The sequence below is a fragment of the Sinocyclocheilus grahami genome, unplaced genomic scaffold, assembly GCF_001515645.1.
Source record: "Sinocyclocheilus grahami isolate Dianchi unplaced genomic scaffold, SAMN03320097.WGS_v1.1 scaffold308.1, whole genome shotgun sequence".
Classification (NCBI taxonomy): domain Eukaryota; kingdom Metazoa; phylum Chordata; class Actinopteri; order Cypriniformes; family Cyprinidae; genus Sinocyclocheilus; species Sinocyclocheilus grahami.
The window spans coordinates 590,348-609,555 of NW_015505487.1; the positions used below are offsets into that span (position 1 = coordinate 590,348).

The 19,208-nt window shown below is 34.4% G+C and overlaps 1 protein-coding gene across 1 annotated transcript in view; it reads right to left on the reverse strand.

Annotated features, from left to right (window-relative positions):
* LOC107601621 (integrin alpha-4-like) overlaps nucleotides 1-6,861 on the reverse strand; it is a 35,350-nt gene extending 28,489 nt beyond the window's left edge. The window contains exons 1-9 of the mRNA XM_016293871.1: nucleotides 6,470-6,861; nucleotides 5,794-5,906; nucleotides 3,954-4,051; nucleotides 2,798-2,927; nucleotides 2,604-2,671; nucleotides 2,395-2,524; nucleotides 1,380-1,465; nucleotides 732-794; nucleotides 506-643 (exon numbers count right to left, since the gene is read on the reverse strand). Coding sequence (XP_016149357.1) covers nucleotides 506-643; nucleotides 732-794; nucleotides 1,380-1,465; nucleotides 2,395-2,524; nucleotides 2,604-2,671; nucleotides 2,798-2,927; nucleotides 3,954-4,051; nucleotides 5,794-5,906; nucleotides 6,470-6,669 — 1,026 coding nt within the window. The 5' untranslated portion in view covers nucleotides 6,670-6,861. The remainder of the gene's footprint in view (nucleotides 1-505; nucleotides 644-731; nucleotides 795-1,379; nucleotides 1,466-2,394; nucleotides 2,525-2,603; nucleotides 2,672-2,797; nucleotides 2,928-3,953; nucleotides 4,052-5,793; nucleotides 5,907-6,469) is intronic.
* Nucleotides 6,862-19,208: the final 12,347 nt, after the last annotated feature.

The window sequence follows — 19,208 nt, forward strand, 5'->3', positions numbered from 1 at the left end:
ATAATATAATATAATATAATATAATATAATATAATATAATATAATATAATATAATATAATATAATATAATATAATATAATATAATATAATATAATATAATATAATATAATATAATATAATATAATATAATATAATATAATATAATATAATATAATATAATATAATATAATATAATATAATATAATATAATATAATATAATATAATATAATATAATATAATATAATATAATATAATATAATATAATATAATATAATATAATATAATATAATATAATATAATATAATATAATATAATATAATATAATATAATATAATATAATATAATATAATATAATATAATATAATATAATATAATATAATATATCAATAAATAAATAAATAAACAAACAAACAAAAACAACCATTATTTTATTGCTTTTATTTTTAGGGTAAACTATTTTTGTGAGATCAACCCATAAGTATGTATCAAAACATAATTAAATAATATATCAGGTCAGTGTCTCACCTCTCCCTGGTTTATGTAGACATTTACACGTCCCTCCTCCCTCACTGAGCTGAACATAGGAGCCCCAACCAGCAGATCGGACAGTCCATCTGCATTCAGGTCAACAGCACATACACTAGCTCCATAATAAGAGCCGAGCTGTAAACAGGAACAAACATCACTATTGTGTTCATTCAGCTGGAACCTGGATATCTTAGGAACACTTAAAATTCTTGAAATGTCTTACCTTCTTGCCTCTGGTTTTGGCAACAGTTTTCAAAGTGTTGCCCTCAATCCTGAATATGTAAGCCTGGAGTTAAGGACAACACAGGAATATGGGAAATGGGAACTATAACACACACCAGCCTAACAGTGGATTGTATATGCTTGTGAATGAAATACATTTAAGTATAGTTTCATCACAAATATGAATGGTAGCTCCCTGACAACTTTTTTTCCAGTCTCTGTTTCTTTGGTAAAAGCATTAGACACCAGACCGTTACTCACACAACTCATAAACACTGCAAACTCAGCACATCAGCAAATAAAAACCTACTTCCTCTTCTGCACAGATGGAAGAAGAGTTCAGTTTAACTGATTTACTGTTCGCAACTGTCAACAGAGTAGATGTCAAGAGGGTCTAATATCTAAATCTATTTATACACAACTACTGATATTCAGTATATGGTATCCAGAAGATTGTTATTAAGCTACAAAAACCTACAGGCTCTGTCAAAATTCTCCTTTTGTTCCAGAACTTTTCTTGCACAGCCTAACCAAACTAGAGAACTGCAACATTAAACTACTTCAAAATAGGGTATGTTCTAATAATCAGATAGGTGGTGATGATGATGATGATGATGATGATGATGGGGGTGGTGGTGTTAACCCTTACTTTACCAGTCTGTTCATGCTGGGGAGCACCACCCACTATCTCAGTGCTTTGAGGGTCTAGAAAGTGTCCAGCACTAACTGCATAACCTGATGGGGGAAAAAATAAAAAACATACATTGTGGTGAAATATCCTAACTGCCCATTCAAAGTCTGCAAAACCACAGTAAAAACTGTAATAAATAAATAAATAATAATAAAATAATAATAATAAAGCAACTATTTTAAAAGTCTATATCTTCCTAATTATGGTTAACTAAAACTTGAAATAAAATCAACTTTAACTGAAATAAAACAAAATATAAAAATTTGATTGAATATAAAAATTTATAATATTTTATTTCAGCTTGTTGCCTAGTCAACATTTCTTATTTTCATGTAGTTTAACTCAGTGTACTAAAAACAAAGCTAATACTAAAATTGAAATAAAATAAAATAAAAAAACTGTATAGACATAATGTTATGCCTTATAACAGCAAATGTCTGTTTCCTGCTGCATGTCTTAAGAAGCTGATGATCACTAGATTATACTCATCTTTTTGCATGCTTAAATGCATTTTAGCTAAATTAAATCACTGTATTCCTAAACCCCAAAAGGAAAAATCACTTATTTTCTGCCAACATAATTTCATACACAACCATTAAAAACAGACCATACAGTATTCCTGTTCTAAAACCTATAGAGTTGGCTTGTTGTATATTACCTACATAGGCAGTTGCATTTTAAGGAAGCTTCCTAGCCATTATGGAACCATATAAATGGACAATTTGGAATGCTGCACATAGGCAGCAATTCTCATACACATGCCACATGCTCGTTGCAAGGCATTCTGGGATGGCCTTCTCTGTGAAAAATACATGCTGCCTTAGAATTTGAATAAAATGAGTTGTCTTAGCAGGCAGCACAATAAATTTGCCTACAGTCCTTTGGGTCTATGATACCTTATAACCTTGCCTACATGGGACAGCTTACTTGGATTTATTACAAAGCCTACAACGTTATCAATTGGAGAACTCACCTAAATAGCTGCCAAAGAAAACTTCACTGTCATCATCCACATAAGCAGCTGAAATGTTGCTTGTGGTGTTGTAGACAAGAACGGATCCGGTCCAGTATGAGGTACCAGGAGCTCCCATGACCATCAGGTCCTACAAACACAATATATTGTTATCAAATCAATTCAATTCAATGTCAGCTCAATCAAAACACCATAAAAGTTCCTTATACCCCTGTTAATAAATTTGATATTCCTGCTTGACATGACCCATAACCATCACCGAACTTCCTTTGATGATCTAAACAGAGTAAAAGAAAACTGGTGCTTATTTGACACTATAAGGAACAATTAGTAGTATTTTGCTTTAGGTTACGCTTTGTTTGAACGACAAGCTAACCAATATGACTGTAATGGAAATCTGTACCTTTATAGCAGGGGATAATGTGATTGGCATGTTTCAAATCTGGGCTGAGTCTGAAGCAAACACCATGTGGCAGCTTGTTCTGATTGTCTTTACTAGAGTAGTAGATATTCTTCCACCGATGTCCGCATGCCTAGAATTTAAACCAGCATAGAGTGAAGTAAACAACTATTTACTTGTCAAACTTATCTATTCCACATGAAACAATCATAACTTAGTTGTTCATTAACATTTTCCAACTTCTCTCTGACTTAAAAGCAAATAGGAGATTTTTCAATTAAAAATAATAATCGTAGCTATGCATTTACTCACAAGGTAACACCATAAAAAATGTAAACTAACAGTCAAATGTTTCAAATAATTAAGATTTTTAACCTTTTTGAAAGAATTCTCTTATGCTGAGCAAAAGGTACTTTTATTTGATTAAAATACAATAAAAACAGTAATACTGTGAAATATTATTACAATTTAAAATAGCTGTTTTCTATTTAATATATTTTAATATCTAATTTTCTCCGAATTAAAGCTGAATTTGAGTCATTACTTCAGTCTTAAGTGTCACATGATGCTTCACAAATCATTCTGATATGCCGATTTGGTGCTTCATTATTATCAGTTATTGTTGGGGTGTTCTATTATAAACAATTTATTAACAATGTTTCTTATTATCAATGTTGAAAACAGTATTTGCCCCTTAATATTTTTGTGGAAAACATGACTTTTTTTCAGTAATCTTTCAGTGTTATTTCAAATAAAATGAACATCATTTATTTGAAATGGAAATATTTTGTAACATTATAAATGTCTTTACTGTCAATTTTGATTAATTTAATGTGTCTTAAAAGTATTTTTTATTTATTTTTTTGTCCATTTTTCACCAAATATTTGAATAGTGGCATGTCTCGGTTTCCATAAAAATGTTATAAAAACAGTTTTCAACATTGATAAAAATAAGAAATTTTTCTTGAGTACCAGCATATTAGGATAATTTCTGAAGGATCATGTGACACTGAAGAATGGAGTAATTGTCATCACAGGAATAAATTACAAATAGAAAATAGTTATCCTAAATTGTAATATTTCAGAATATTACTGTATTTTTGATCAAATAAAGGCAGCCTCTGTGAATGGTAGTGTATGCTTTGACCAACAGACATACCAAAACATGGCCTTTTGAGGGCTGCCGGGACAGACTCACACCCAGCCACTGGTTATCATTCTCTGCCAAACAATGTCTTCCACAGTGCCGTACACCTCCTGAAATCATTCAGTCAAATGTGCCTAAATTAATATACAATCAATCAAGAGCCCAAACCGTGTACGGTACTTTGGGAAACTGTGCAAAATGTTAGAGACATGCAGTACAAATGTTTTTCATTTCAAGCAAATTCACACCTGTGGCTCACAAACTCAATGCTCTGAAAGTAACATGTTGCGATCTAAAAATAAAAACTTGTCCAAGACACTGTCAAGTGCACAAGTGAAAACGGGGGTTTTCTGAGCATCACTTATGAACCATGTCATTCAAAACCATATTAAACAATTAATTCTACTGTTAACAGCAACTAGATCTTGACTTTTCTGAAGAAAATTTTTTTTTTTTGCTCACACACAACTTCACAATGTGATATTGTAGATGGTTGCCAGGGTATTGCATGTGGTTGCTAAGGTATTTTCAGTGTAGTTGCATACTGGCCCAAGTGAAAAGGTTCCTAAGAACCAAATATTGTCCCTAAATATGGCTCAGTCTCTCAATGAAAGTCTATTATAGTTGTTTTCAGCCATTTTATCATTCGCCAGGGAAAACTTGTAAGACTGATAGCTTAGAAAAGTAGCACACAACTCCTCAAAAACCCATCTATAGCACATGAACTGCGGCGAACTACATGCTAAAGTTACTACATACTAAGGGTTTGTTCAAACCCCTAACCCTAAGTATGAGCAATAATAATAGTGATAGCAAATGCCACCAATAACGAAACCTTTTCAGACACATTAACAATCTTAAAACGTGTGTGCACTCCAGCCCAGCATGGCTTTTGGTGGAAATGATTTGTTTAATGCCATTTCCCTTGACTAAACAGAGACATTTTATTTGCAAGCTATATACAGTATATCCTGTAGCTCGACCAACAAAGAAGACTATCCCCCATCCCTTGTTTTGGGTTGGGAATATTAGCATCCTCTTCCTGACAGGAGGAAACCCTCCACAGTCTGGCTGACCCCGCATGGGGAATTCATTCACAGGACGTTTTCACAGTCAGGGGGCTAGAAAGCACACACAAGTTCAATCAGAGCGCATTCAGAAGTGTGAAGTCTAAATGGAATAACGTGGTCAAATAGAAATGTTTAACTGTTCAGAGTTGGTCTACAACAAACAGAAGGACGAAAGGAAGAAATCCACAGGAACAGTGGGATTACTTTTATGAATAACAAAACAAGCACTGTTAGATTATGTAAAGTATTTAATAGATCATTAAAGTACATTCAAATATTATGAAATGTAATTAAATGATTATATTGTATATAGCATATTATCTGAGACTACTAGTGAAAATGCTTCTATTTTTCTTTCTTTTTTAACTATATTCTCAGTATAAGAATTTGATTGCAATGAAACAATTGCAATAAAACTAAAAACAAAATAAAAATAAATATAACAATCAAAAAGCTGATTTGGGGGGACGGGGGGGGTGGGGGAGTTCATGAATTTCAAAATGTTGATTTTGTTATTTTCTTTAGCTTTAATGACAGCATGACTGGAGCTGACATGGACAAACCCTGATGATCATGTTCTCCAGCATGATTCGAGAGTGCTCTAAAGAGAATTTTGTGCTTAACCTGAAGAAAAAACACCTGAGCATCTGCACAAAATCCTAAAACTTGTTTTCCCAGGTTTAAATGGGATTTCTAAGCTTTGGTGAGCTTTTGGACCCCACATGAATAGATAAAACAACAAGAAAAGCTGAATTTCTGAAGGTAAAGGAGGGAAGACCTACCAACAGGGAGCTGCTCACATTGGGAGCTCCACACACTGCAGTTGTAGATGGCTCCAGGATTTTTGGTATGAGGATAAAAGCTGGAATCAGCCACAGGCGCTCCAACTATCAGCCTTAACAATAAATATGTTTTAGATGGAGAAAAGCATGTCACACCGCAGGACGTGTGAACTACTGAAATTAATCAGGACTCAGGGCAAAAAAAAAAACTCTCACATGATATATGCCCATATGAGCAAGTTCTTCTGCACCATTTGATACATTTAACAATATTCCACTAGGCCTATCTAGGCAAGTTTATCGTTTCAGATTTAATTAAAAAATTATAATAAAGTCATCTCTGGAACAATAAATGTGAAGAGACACTCCAAACAACTCTAAAGCTTGAAACAGTGATTATTAGCTACACATACTGTATCAGTAGTAGACATCTAACAGCTGGACAAATATACAAAATGTATGCTGGCAGAAAGTTTGATGTTGATTGTAAAGGTGAGAGCCATAATTATTCACACGTGAAAATATATTTTATTTAACTGATTCAACTTGGCATTAAATGGTGGTCAGAAATGCAAACAAATGCACTAAAAATGCATAAAATCCACCAAATCTCAAATTTGCTCATTCACACTTGTCTTCAATATCAAAACTTCTCATGCATGTTTAATGCACTTACCATGTGTCCTCAGCATGCTGGTGAAGCAGAACGGAGTATCCGAATAAAGATCCATTGGGTCCATGAAAAACTAAAGGATGCCCCACATCCAGATTGTAGCAATCACACAGAATCAACAGGTACCACAGGATCCCAACTGCAGACCTCCACTTTAGCAAATGTCTAGAGAGTAGTGATGAAATCATCCCGTCATCAGGCATAGCACCACACACAGCACACAGAAGAAAACCAATGCTGTCCAAAAACAAAAGCGCAAAGAGTTCGAATAAACTTTTGGTTAGGATATCAGGAAGTTGTCATTGTAGTTGTGCGCTCACGATGTGCGCTCGCCTGTTGCGCTCCTGCATCTCTTCTGCTGGAGCGTGCATCGCGTTGTATGACGTCACACAGCTCTGAGTTCTGAGGGAAGCCTTTGAAGAGAGTGCGGGTGCGCAGCGGGCGCGCAGCAGGAGCGGAACCAACCGCGCTGAGCGCGCCGGACAGCGGACGCTTCTCACACGCTCTAACGGTCTCCAGACACTGGAAACTTAGAGGAAACGATGAAGAACACGATGCATTAACCGTCATATGTTCTGTTTGACGCCCCAACCACAATGAATATCTCAAAAGTAACGTTTTTTCCAAATTTTGTGAAAACATTAGAAACACGATCGAACTTGACCAGATTACTTGGGTTTTTAATTTTACTTATCTAATGTTAATGCTATCATTTCTTTTATTAATCGCATTCAAAAATAGCCCAAATAAAAATGTAATGTAATTATATTTTATACTTGGAATTTCACTGCATAACTGAATAATATTAAATAATTAAATGTGTTAACCTCACTGTAAAAAATGTGTAATTTTAACTGTAAAATTTTGTAAAATCGTTACCGGAAAAAAACTGTTAATAGGTTAACAGTAAGTTCCCGTACTATATACAGGGACAAACTGTCAAATATATAACCAGATATTTCATGTAATTTTACAGTAAAATGCTGTTAATTTTACAGTTTTTAGAAGTAAAAATAACAAATCAATGTATAATTTACAGTCAAAAACTGTAAACTGATATTCCCAGAATTCCCTGCAAGACACTCCACATATGAAAATATTTTGTTTAAATATTCATGTTTTTTTAATAGTTTTTGTTGTTAGTTATGTATATTGGGGCTTTATGTTACATCATCTGTTGTTTAATGAAAGTTGAATGCATTATTTCAGTATCATGTGTGTTACCATGATGGTGTTTAGTGTTTGCATGAATGACTCTGTGCACCTTCTATATATTAGTAGATACTTCTGCTTGTGGCGAAGCTACTTGTGATGAGCTTTGATTCTTCATGTGGCTTTCTCTTTTACCACCTGCATTATTATGGTTGTTGTCAGTATGTTAAAGGTACAAAACAGATTTTAATAGCAGTGTGCATTGTTGAATTTACTGGTTTACATTCAAATTTTCTTGTTTGTAAATTACAGTTTTATACTGTAAAATTGACAGTTTATGGCAGTAAATGTGTTTACAGTTTTTCTGTATTTTTTTACAAAATTATTCTGGCAACCACAGCTGCCAAAATTATTTTGTAAAAACTACAGAATTTTTTTACAGTGCTTGAAAGGGGAAAAAAATGTTACAACACTTAGTAACAATCACCTTTTTGAAAATGACATGACTGTTGTGGTAAAACGCGGATCAAGTCAGTAGAGAATATGAAAAGAATTTGAAGAGTGGAAAAAAAACCCAATTTAAATTACTATTATTATTTTGACGTACGGAATATTTTTCTAAACAATGAGAAAGTCAATTTTAACAGCACTTGTAAGTTAGCAATATAACTACTTTCAAGATGTTTCAAGTTATATGGTTGACTTGGCACAGAGTGCTTACATTTGTTCATTTATAAACTTTAGATTTACAGGTCATGGAAGTAATTATGGAGGAATTCAATTGGTTTTATGGACAATTGGTAATGTCTTACGGCACAAACAATGTACACAAATAAAGTAGTGCTTTTTAAAACCTTTCTGAAAGCTAATTTAGTTTGGCTGATGTCTGTCTATCTACTGCTTGACAGTTTATGGCAGTAAATGTGTTTACAGTTTTTCTGTATTTTTTTACAAAATTATTCTGGCAACCACAGCTGCCAAAATTATTTTGTAAAAACTACAGAATTTTTTTACAGTGCTTGAAAGGGGAAAAAAATGTTACAACACTTAGTAACAATCACCTTTTTGAAAATGTCACGACTGTTGTGGTAAAACGCGGATCAAGTCAGTAGAGAATATGAAAAGAATTTGAAGAGTGGAAAAAAAACCCAATTTAAATTACTATTATTATTTTGACGTACGGAATATTTTTCTAAACAATGAGAAAGTCCATTTTAACAGCACTTGTAAGTTAGCAATATAACTACTTTCAAGATTTTTCAAGTTATATGGTTGACTTGGCACAGAGTGCTTACATTTGTTCATTTATAAACTTTAGATTTACAGGTCATGGAAGTAATTATGGAGGAATTCAATTGGTTTTATGGACAATTGGTAATGTCTTACAGCACAAACAATGTACACAAATAAAGTAGTGCTTTTTAAAACCTTTCTGAAAGCTCATTTAGTTTGGCTGATGTCTGTCCGTCTGACAATCTATCAGTCTATCTAAACATCTTTTCCATGATAAATCTTTTCACTTTCATGAGAGCCTTATGACCATGACAAAGCAGATTATTACACATGCACACACACACACGTTGTGTTTCCATGTTTTATGGGACATTCCATAGGCATAATGGTTTTTATACTGTACAAACTGTATGTGCTATTGCCCTACACCAACCCTACCCCTTACAGGAAACTTTGTGCATTTTCACTTTCTCAAAAAAACTCATTCTGTATGATTTATAAGCTTGAAACATCAAAAATGTCCCCACAAGGTCAAAATTTACTAGTATTACTATCCTTGTGGGGACATTTGGTCCCCATAACGTGATAAATACCACACACACACACACACACACACACAGACAGAGTCTTATTAAATTGGTGAGTCTCAGGATTCCTCAGACACAATTCCCCTCTGAGTGATAATACTGAGTGCACATGTGATGTGGATAAGGAGCACAGTGTGAGTCTCATCATCAAGTCTCTCAGACACTCTTTAAGCACATTTGTGTGTCACTTGTTTTGCTCGGAGACTCGCAGTTTTGTGTGTTTAATTATTTCAGTGTCTATTAATAGTTACAGCCACTATCTCCTTCCTCCATAGGGAAGAATCCACAGAGACCCTTTAATAAGTGTGAAAGAAAAACTTCTCTCTCTCTCTCCCTCTCTCTCTCTCTCTCTCTCTCTCTGAGAATGAGAGGCAATAAATGACCAGCCAGCTGCATCACTCACTTGGTTATTCGGGTTTTTGAATTTGAGCACAGTGTGAGTCTCATCATCAAGTCTCTCAGACACTCTTTAAGCACATTTGTGTGTCACTTGTTTTGCTCGGAGACTCGCAGTTTTGTGTGTTTAATTATTTCAGTGTCTATTAATAGTTACAGCCACTCTCTCCTTCCTCCATAGGGAAGAATCCACAGAGACCCTTTAATAAGTGTGAAAGAGAAACTTCTCTCTCTCTCTCCCTCTCTCTCTCTCTCTCTCTCTCTGAGAATGAGAGGCAATAAATGACCAGCCAGCTGCATCACTCACTTGGTTATTCGGGTTTTTGAATTTCACTTCTGAAAGTGTTTTTTTTTTTTTTACGTTTACTTTCGCATGCATCTACACTACCGTTCAAAAGTTTTGGTCGTTAAGATTTTTCAAAGTTTTTGAAAGAAGACTCTTATGCTTACCAAGGCAGCTTTATTTGATTAAAAATACAGTGAAAACAGCATTATTTGTGAAATATTACAATTTTAAAAAACGTTTTCTATTTGAATATATTTTAAAATGTAATTTATACCTGTAATGCAAAGCTGAATTTTCAGCATCATTACTCGGTCTTCAGTGTCACGTGATCCTTCAAAAATCATTCTAATATACTGATTTGCTTGGGCTGATACGCGTTGGTGTTTTTTAACATGTAGCCCTGTCTTACAATAAAGTCTTTTTATATTTTGCCTGCTGTATGAGTGCCTGGACGTGGACTTTTATTTATTTATTTTTTGTTTCTTGCAATGGGATCCACTTTTTGTTTTTGATACTGATTTGCTGCTCAAGAAACATTTACTATTATTATCAATGTTGAAAACAGTTTTGCTATTTATTATTTTATAGATATACACTTTTTCAGGTTTATTTGGTGAATAGAAAGTTCAAAAGTACAGCATTTATTTGAAATATATATTTTTTTACATTATGGATGTATTTACTATCACTTTTGATCAATTTAATGCAAGTATTAATTACTTTTTTAAAAATCGTAATGACCCCAAACTTTTGATCTGTAGTGGAACCATGTGAAACAACCAAAATATGACCCTACTAGCTTGATATTGCAACACTGGCTGTTTGTTTGACCAATGACAAATAGTGGGAGTGTTTGGGAAACCTATTTGAAGACTATCATTCTTTTTTAAATGTACAGTAGAGGCACAGAAATTAGACACTTTAGATACCTTTAACATTGCTGACAGTCAAATGCTTTAAAAAAACACACACACACATCGTGCCTGGACGTGGACTTTTATTTATTTATTTTTTGTTTCTTGCAATGGGATCCACTTTTTGTTTTTGATACTGATTTGCTGCTCAAGAAACATTTACTATTATTATCAATGTTGAAAACAGTTTTGCTATTTAATATTTTATAGATATACACTTTTTCAGGTTTATTTGGTGAATAGAAAGTTCAAAAGTACAGCATTTATTTGAAATATATATTTTTTACATTATGGATGTATTTACTATCACTTTTGATCAATTTAATGCAAGTATTAATTACTTTTTAAAAAATCGTAATGACCCCAAACTTTTGATCTGTAGTGGAACTAACCGGACCATGTGAAACAACCAAAATATGACCCTACTAGCTTGATATTGCAACACTGGCTGTTTGTTTGACCAATGACAAATAGTGGGAGTGTTTGGGAAACCTATTTGAAGACTATCATTCTTTTTAAATGTACAGTAGAGGCACAGAAATTAGACACTTTAGATACCTTTAACATTGCTGACAGTCAAATGCTTTAAAAAAACACACACACACATCTGTTCTGTCCGAGAGAGCGGCCCTTATATTTTCACCCTTGCTGATGGAGTTTATGAAATCTGCTTTTGGATAAACACAGAATACTTACAGCGTGTTGGGGGACATAAAGGGGCTGATTCATGGAAAATTCTGGGAGGTCCTGAAAAAAAAAAAGAGAAGGGAAATGAACTGAATTTTCAGAGGTGCAATAGTTGTTAAATTCACTAACACGTGCAAAAGAAAAGAGCAAAGGTCAAAGAAGGGATGACTAACTCTGCATGGGTATTTTGCATGGTCATTGCGATGCACATTGCTGACGTTTGTGCAAGACACCATGTGCAAAGCATGGAAAACACATGTACATATACATATATAGTATATATGGTTCCACATTCAGCCAAATGCATTTCACAACTTCACGTTTCATGTTCCCCTCAACATCACAGTTCATAAACACCAGACAAAACTTTCCTGCACTGATTTTTAGAAGAAAAAATGCGGAGTATCTGTTTTGAAATTACTTTCTTAAATTTTTTATTTTTTTTGGTAATTGAAATAAAAAATTAAATAAATTAATAATAAATTAATAAAAAAAAAACATTTTCAGTTCAACATTTCCAAATTTCATTTTTAAATACTAAAATAAAAATAAATGTTATATATATATATATATATATATATATATATATACACACACATATATACATATATACATATACACATATACATATATACTATGTCATACATGCTGTCAATCGATTAAAAAAATTAACTAATTAATTGCACATTTCTCTGGACTAAATGTAAACTAATTTTATGTAAAATATCTTATTCAGGACAGTACTAAATAAAAAAATAACATGCATTTTGTATGATCTCTCTTATTTTGTTAAAATTATTCACATTTTCTGCAAGGGGTTCCCAAACTTTCGCATGCCACTGTATATATAACCCATCCCAACTAATTGCAGGACTGCCTTTTTGTCCAATTAATGGCAGATGTGGCATGTTAGTGGAATAGAAATTTCACACTTCACATTTAAACATCCTAAAACGTGTTAAATGGAGTACAATACTCGTATCAGTAGCTGGTAAAATAATCAAATTAGCCAAAATATTTCACAAACTATGTGAAAGGGAAGGAGATGCACTTAAGGTACATTTAACAACATGCAAATTAAAATTAAGCAGTTAATGCCATAGATAGGTTGTATTAAACATTAAAGTTAAACAAAATGCTTTACCGTCACTCTGATTCTCTCCATTGCCCTGTAAGTCATGACCTTCCAGTGATTCACAACCAGTCTGGGAAAAGTGTCCCTGCTAACACTGCCCAGATGGACCGCTGAGTTTCTGCAGTTGTGCTTAAACTATTACATATATTGAGAATAAAAGCCATACATAATTAGATAAAGGGTTATTACAACATTTGGGGATTATTTTGAATCTGCAGATTAGTTAGAGTATCACATGAGTAGAGTTATTCTAAAATTTGACCCAAATTCCTCTATCTTTTGGAAAGCTCCCATTCTGAACACATCGAGGGCATGTTATCTGATCCTACAAACAAAGTGGAAAGAGAACGGATCTGTTAAAATAAAATGAGGATTATATTGTACAATCCTCATAAGAGTCCTGAAAAAAAGAAGAAGAGATTTTCCTCTTCGCTCTATGCTGTTCTGGCCTCTGAGAGCAGAAGTAATGCTTGATGAATTGCCTTTAACATCAAAACGTCCTTGTTATGCGAAACCCCTCATGACTCTGGTGGTGACGTCTCTGGAGCTGCGATAGAAAAGAGGTTTCGCTAATCAGCAGGTCAACATGGAATCTGCTACTGCAGATCTTCACATAAAGTTTCGCAGATTTCCCAAAATTTTGTATGTCCATCAATGTATATAAAGATACGAAAGGTGCAATACTGTGAATGGCTAAATGGAGTTATGTAAAATTAGTGCCCTATTGCTTTTATAGAACATTGACTACGTAAAAATATTAAAGACACAATCCCCCCCCCCCAAAATTGTTTTGTAAAAAATGAAATACTATCCTAACAGTCGCTAACATAAAATATTGCTTTGCAACAATAATAACAATCTACCATGTATGGAAGCCCAGTTCAGCCACAGGATAATAATAGTGACTTTATACTTCACAATTATAACTTCAATTCTGAGTTTATTTCTTACAATTGGCTTAACTAATTAAAGGACTAGCTGTTTGTCCAATTAATGACAGATGGGGGTAGTGTGGTGTGTTATAAAAGGACCAGAACTAACTGTTTTATAATAAAGATGTTTGGCTAATTCTGCTTTTAGCTACCCTTACAACCACAGTATTCTCAACTTAATTTAACAAATTTTTGCATGTTTCAATCCATTCAAAATCAGTGCATAATGACCATAAAGTGTGCAGATTTCACACTGGCCTGCTAATCAGTCTACAATGAGGCTTCAAATCTCTCAAAGCAGCAGAGATTCTGCAGGAGGCTGTTCTTGGCAGATACTGTTATCAGCAGAAATGCTAGTGGGATTCACCTCTTACCTATGCAGAGCCAAGAATGCGGCCTCACAGTGGGATAGAGACCTTCTCTTCTTCCCCCGCTACTGTTCCAGAAACTCATCCCCCATCTCATCACCTCTCAATTACTGATGGCAACATTTAAGGAGACATAAAAACATTTTGGAGTTAAGACCTCTCAGACCCACAACACTGTGAACCCTTAATCATGTTTACATGAAGGAAAATGTAAATGCTCATGAGTTCCAGTATAAGCATTAAAATGTCACGGGAACCTTGTTTTGGTACATTTTTTACTCAAAAAGAACGTAGAACTTCCTGTGTGTTAACAGCCTTCCATATGAAGAAACTATAGCAAAATTGAAAATGGAAAATATATTTCACTTAAACCTCCAAATGATAAAATATATTACAAAATGCATGTCAATGGGAAAGAAAATACATTTTCAATCTAAAAATGCATTTTTGGTAAGTGCAAAATGTATGTATTTATGGACAATATAAATATATTTCGATTGAAAATACATTTAAAAATATAAGTTACTAAAACTTATTGAAAAATATGTAAATCCATTTTAAAATCTATATTAGCAATATATTTTGGGCCATTTAGTAATATTGTAAACGTTGAAATATTAAAAAATGTCAAGACACTGGCCTGCAATCAAAAGTTAGATTTCATCTTTAACTCAAACATTTCTCATTAAAGACCAGTTTATCTGCTCTCAGTCATCTCTTTGGTGTCTATTGTTTTATTTATCCAAATGAATTTTAGAGAAAAAAAATCTGACACAAAGTTAATACTTACATGAGACAAAACTGAGAACACCATTACGTCAATGATAGAAAAACCTCAGAGCAACATGACATTTTCAATCTAAAAATGCATTTTTGGTAAGTGCAAAATGTATGTATTTATGGACAATATAAATATATTTCGATTGAAAATACATTTAAAAATATAAGTTACTAAAACTTATTGAAAAATATGTAAATCCATTTTAAAATCTATATTAGCAATATATTTTGGGCCATTTAGTAATATTGTAAACGTTGAAATATTAAAAAATGTCAAGACACTGGCCTGCAATCAAAAGTTAGATTTCATCTTTAACTCAAACATTTCTCATTAAAGACCAGTTTATCTGCTCTCAGTCATCTCTTTGGTGTCTATTGTTTTATTTATCCAAATGAATTTTAGAGAAAAAAAATCTGAGACAAAACTGAGAACACCATTACGTCAATGATAGAAAAACCTCAGAGCAACATAATTTTACTCTGAGAACTGTCTGGGAGGTTTGGGGTGCTCAAAAGAGATATGATAAGAGGCAACATCAGTGACAGCATCCAAAGTTATCAGTAAAGATGAACCCCAGCTGCTGCCATGGCATGCCGTGTCCCAGGGGGCTTCAAATCTCTAAATATTTCTCCTCTACCCTCTGTTTGAGGAAGCAATTTAAGAGACAATGAACAACAGTGTTCTAAAACAGTCACCAAGGAACTCAGGAAACTGGACCCAGATTTTACACTGGATCAAATGTCCAACAAATATATCAATCAAATGTCCAACCCTATACAAAAAAAATCTCTACAATAAAATATAAAACTGATTAATATTACCATGAACTATGCAAAATCAATAGCATGACACATTAATTGGTATTAGTCATACTACCAAGTGTTGGATGCACAGTCTTTGATGTCAACAGCAAAAGAGGTGGGATGCTTTTTCTCCTCCTTTTGCTATCTAGCTATATTTTTACCAGAACTTAGCATAGTTTTTCCCTTCTGTCTGCTTTCGGGTTGCAACACACCAACTACTGGCTTAAGATTTGTAGTAGGCCGCCCAGCATTGCTGCATCTCCAGTTCAAGAAAAAAAGGCCAACATGAAGTCATTTCTGAGAAACTACTTTTATGTAAAAAATGTAGTAACTCCAAAAAAACCAGTGACACAATCTAATCAAGCAAAATAAAAACGGATGTACAAAACCAGGCAACTCCAAGCCCTTTGGGCAAACAAACGGTCACTAAATTGTCCACAGGCGCATATACAGCCCAGCTAATTGAATCCATCAGCACATGAGCACAGCCGTGGAGAATGTGAACCACAGCCATGGGAATAAGAACTATTTAAATCTTATGACGTTACGCTGCCGGGGAGCTGGGCAGATCTCTCACGTGGGACAGTAATTGGTCATCATTACCTTTCAATCACTGGTTATCATTTTGAATTGACGTGAGGGATTTTTTGACACTCATAACTGTACTCTCATTGGCCCCTGTTTCACCTGGCATTAACTGTATCATTGCAGTTACTGAAAATGTTTGTCAGTTCCCTTTTTAAAAAAAATAAAATAAAAAATACTGATAATTCAAAATGCTTTCTGACAGATAAACAAGGTATCTGGTCTTTTGTAAAGGATGCTAATAGAAAAATCAAACAATGAAAAACGGCAAAAAATAGCATGACAGAAAATTCAATGTTTATTTGCATAATGAATAATGAAAATGCATTAGAATTTACATTTAATTTAACATTTAATTTTTATACATAGAATTAAAGCTGAAATAAAATATGAGGATCAAAAAAATTAAACTTGTACAAAAATTTGAAACTAAAATAAATTTAAGTAGTTAAAATAGTTCAAGGTTAAAACATATATGTATGTATGCATATATATATATGTATGTATATATATACTGTATATCTGGGTATCATTTCCTCCGAGTAGACAAGGGAGGCAGTGTCTTCTCAAAATTGTCTCCCCAAAAAGAAACATTGTGCAACAGCGACACCAGCAGGTAAAACAGCAGGAGTCCATGTCTCTCTCGCCTCCCCTGAGCCCATTGAGTTTTAACAGACCAGACAGTTTGGTGGGGGGTAATTGAGAATGAATGGGGGAAAATCACGTGAGAGGAGGCAATGCCTCCATCGCGATATGACTGGTTATGCTAGGCTGTGATTGGTTCATATGATAAATCCAGCCTCTTGTGTTCATGAGTTCCGCTGTTGGCAAATCAGTCTGAATGAACAATATAATGTCATTAATGGGAAGACTCATTTAAAAAAAATAAGTAAACAGCTCAATCACTTTTTTACATCAAAATAAGACTTAAAATGGCCTTAAAGGGTTAGTTCACCCCCCAAAAAATTCTGTAATTAATTACTCACCCTCATGTCATTTCAAACCCGTAAGACCTTCGTTCATCTTCGGAACACAAATGAAGATATTTTTGATGGAATCTGAGAGCTGTCTGACCCTGCATAGACAGCAATGCAACTGAAATGTTCCCAAGTCCAGAAACGTAGCAAGGAGATCTGTAAAATAATCCATGTGACATCAGTGGTTCATCCGCAATTATACAAAGCTACGAGAATACTTTTTGTGCGCAAAAGAAAAAAACAAAACAACTTTATTCAACAATTTGTCTCCTCCGCATCACCCTGGTGCCATTTTGGAGAATATCCGCTGGACATAAACAGCGTATGCTATTCTGTGTCAGCTGCGTCATGCGGATATGTTGTTTTCATTCAAATCAAAGCGCAAACAACGTAGGAAACAGATCCGGCATGACGCAGCTAACACAGAACAGTATATGTTGTTTACGTCCAGCTGATATTCTCCAAAATGGCACCAGGTGATGCGGAGGAGACAAATTGTTGAATAAAGTCGTTTTTTTGACATGAGAGTGAGTAATTAATGACAGAATTTTCTTTTTTAGGTGAACTAACTCTTTAAAACATGATCTGTGGGAGTTTTTAGCGAGTAATCAGCTTGATGAAATTTAAAGTAAATCTCTGTGTCTGTGACCATATTCACCAAGCTTTGATGACCGAATAATTCAAAAATAGTTCAAAGTTAACTATTAAAAAGAATAGCTGAACATAAGTTATTATTTTGGAATAAATGTAAAGTGCTTAAAAACACTAACTTGATGATATTCATGGCTTTAACAAATAGAAAATTGATTACATTGTTAATGTAAAAATATAAAATAGACCCCCCCCCCCCCAAAAAAAAAGTTGCTCCCCATTAATTACATTAATTTATTAATATGTTAATAAAGTGAAGAACCTTGGACAAATGTAGTTGAACATTTTTTTTATTAAAAATATTCTTTGTTGACAATGTGCAATATTAATGTTATAAAGCAGATTGTTCACTGGATGCTAATTATGAGTGACTTAGTTATTATTGTGTCTAAAATAAGAAACATGACAATAATTAAAGACTTGAAAACAAATATCAGTGATAAAAACAGTATCAGTCGATCTCTGGTGTGGTTTCAATAATCTGACCACAGTGCATCTTGAATATATTAAATTTGATTTAGTTGTGATCCTGAGCAGAAAACACACGTAACCACTGATGTCACAATATCCGTTTCTCCTTCTGCTTGTTTCTTACCACTCTCCAACTTCTCAGATTCAGCTTCCTCCCCTTACCTCATTCTCAAATCTTCTCAGCTGGGATGTACCCAGCTGAAGGCATGCATCGGGCTGCTTCATCATCCGATCCTCTCATCTCATCTGAACTCCAGTCTGTGGAGACATTTGGCACGCGGCTCGGGCCCATCTCCCTGACATCTTCATCAGGGGGGCCGAGCTGAAATGGGATCTCTCTTGTTTCGGCACAGGGCGTCGCTGCTGGGAGGCCTCTCACCCTTTCGGGAAGGTTACAACGCCCTGGTAAGCCACGCCGTGGAGAGGGAGGCAGCGGTGGCGCTCGAGGTGTTGCCAGCCAGAGGAGCTCAGCTGCGGCAGAGTGTTGGCACCAACCACTCGCCATATACCTGCACCATCCTGTGAATCTAATTGGCATTCAGTGGCTTGATAAATGAATTGGTATAATGGGACAATATACTTGACATATGTGGGGCTCTCTTGAGAAATAGGATTCATCTTTTGTACTTCACACGTCGACATGCTGCAGATACCGACACAGGCTCTTCCAAAACAGCTGCGGCCCTCACACTGACAGCCCCCTACCCATCACCTCGGCAGCCAATCAGCTCTCAGCCAGGTTCACGGCCCAATGCTTCCCTCAATGGGGGATGAGATTAGAGAA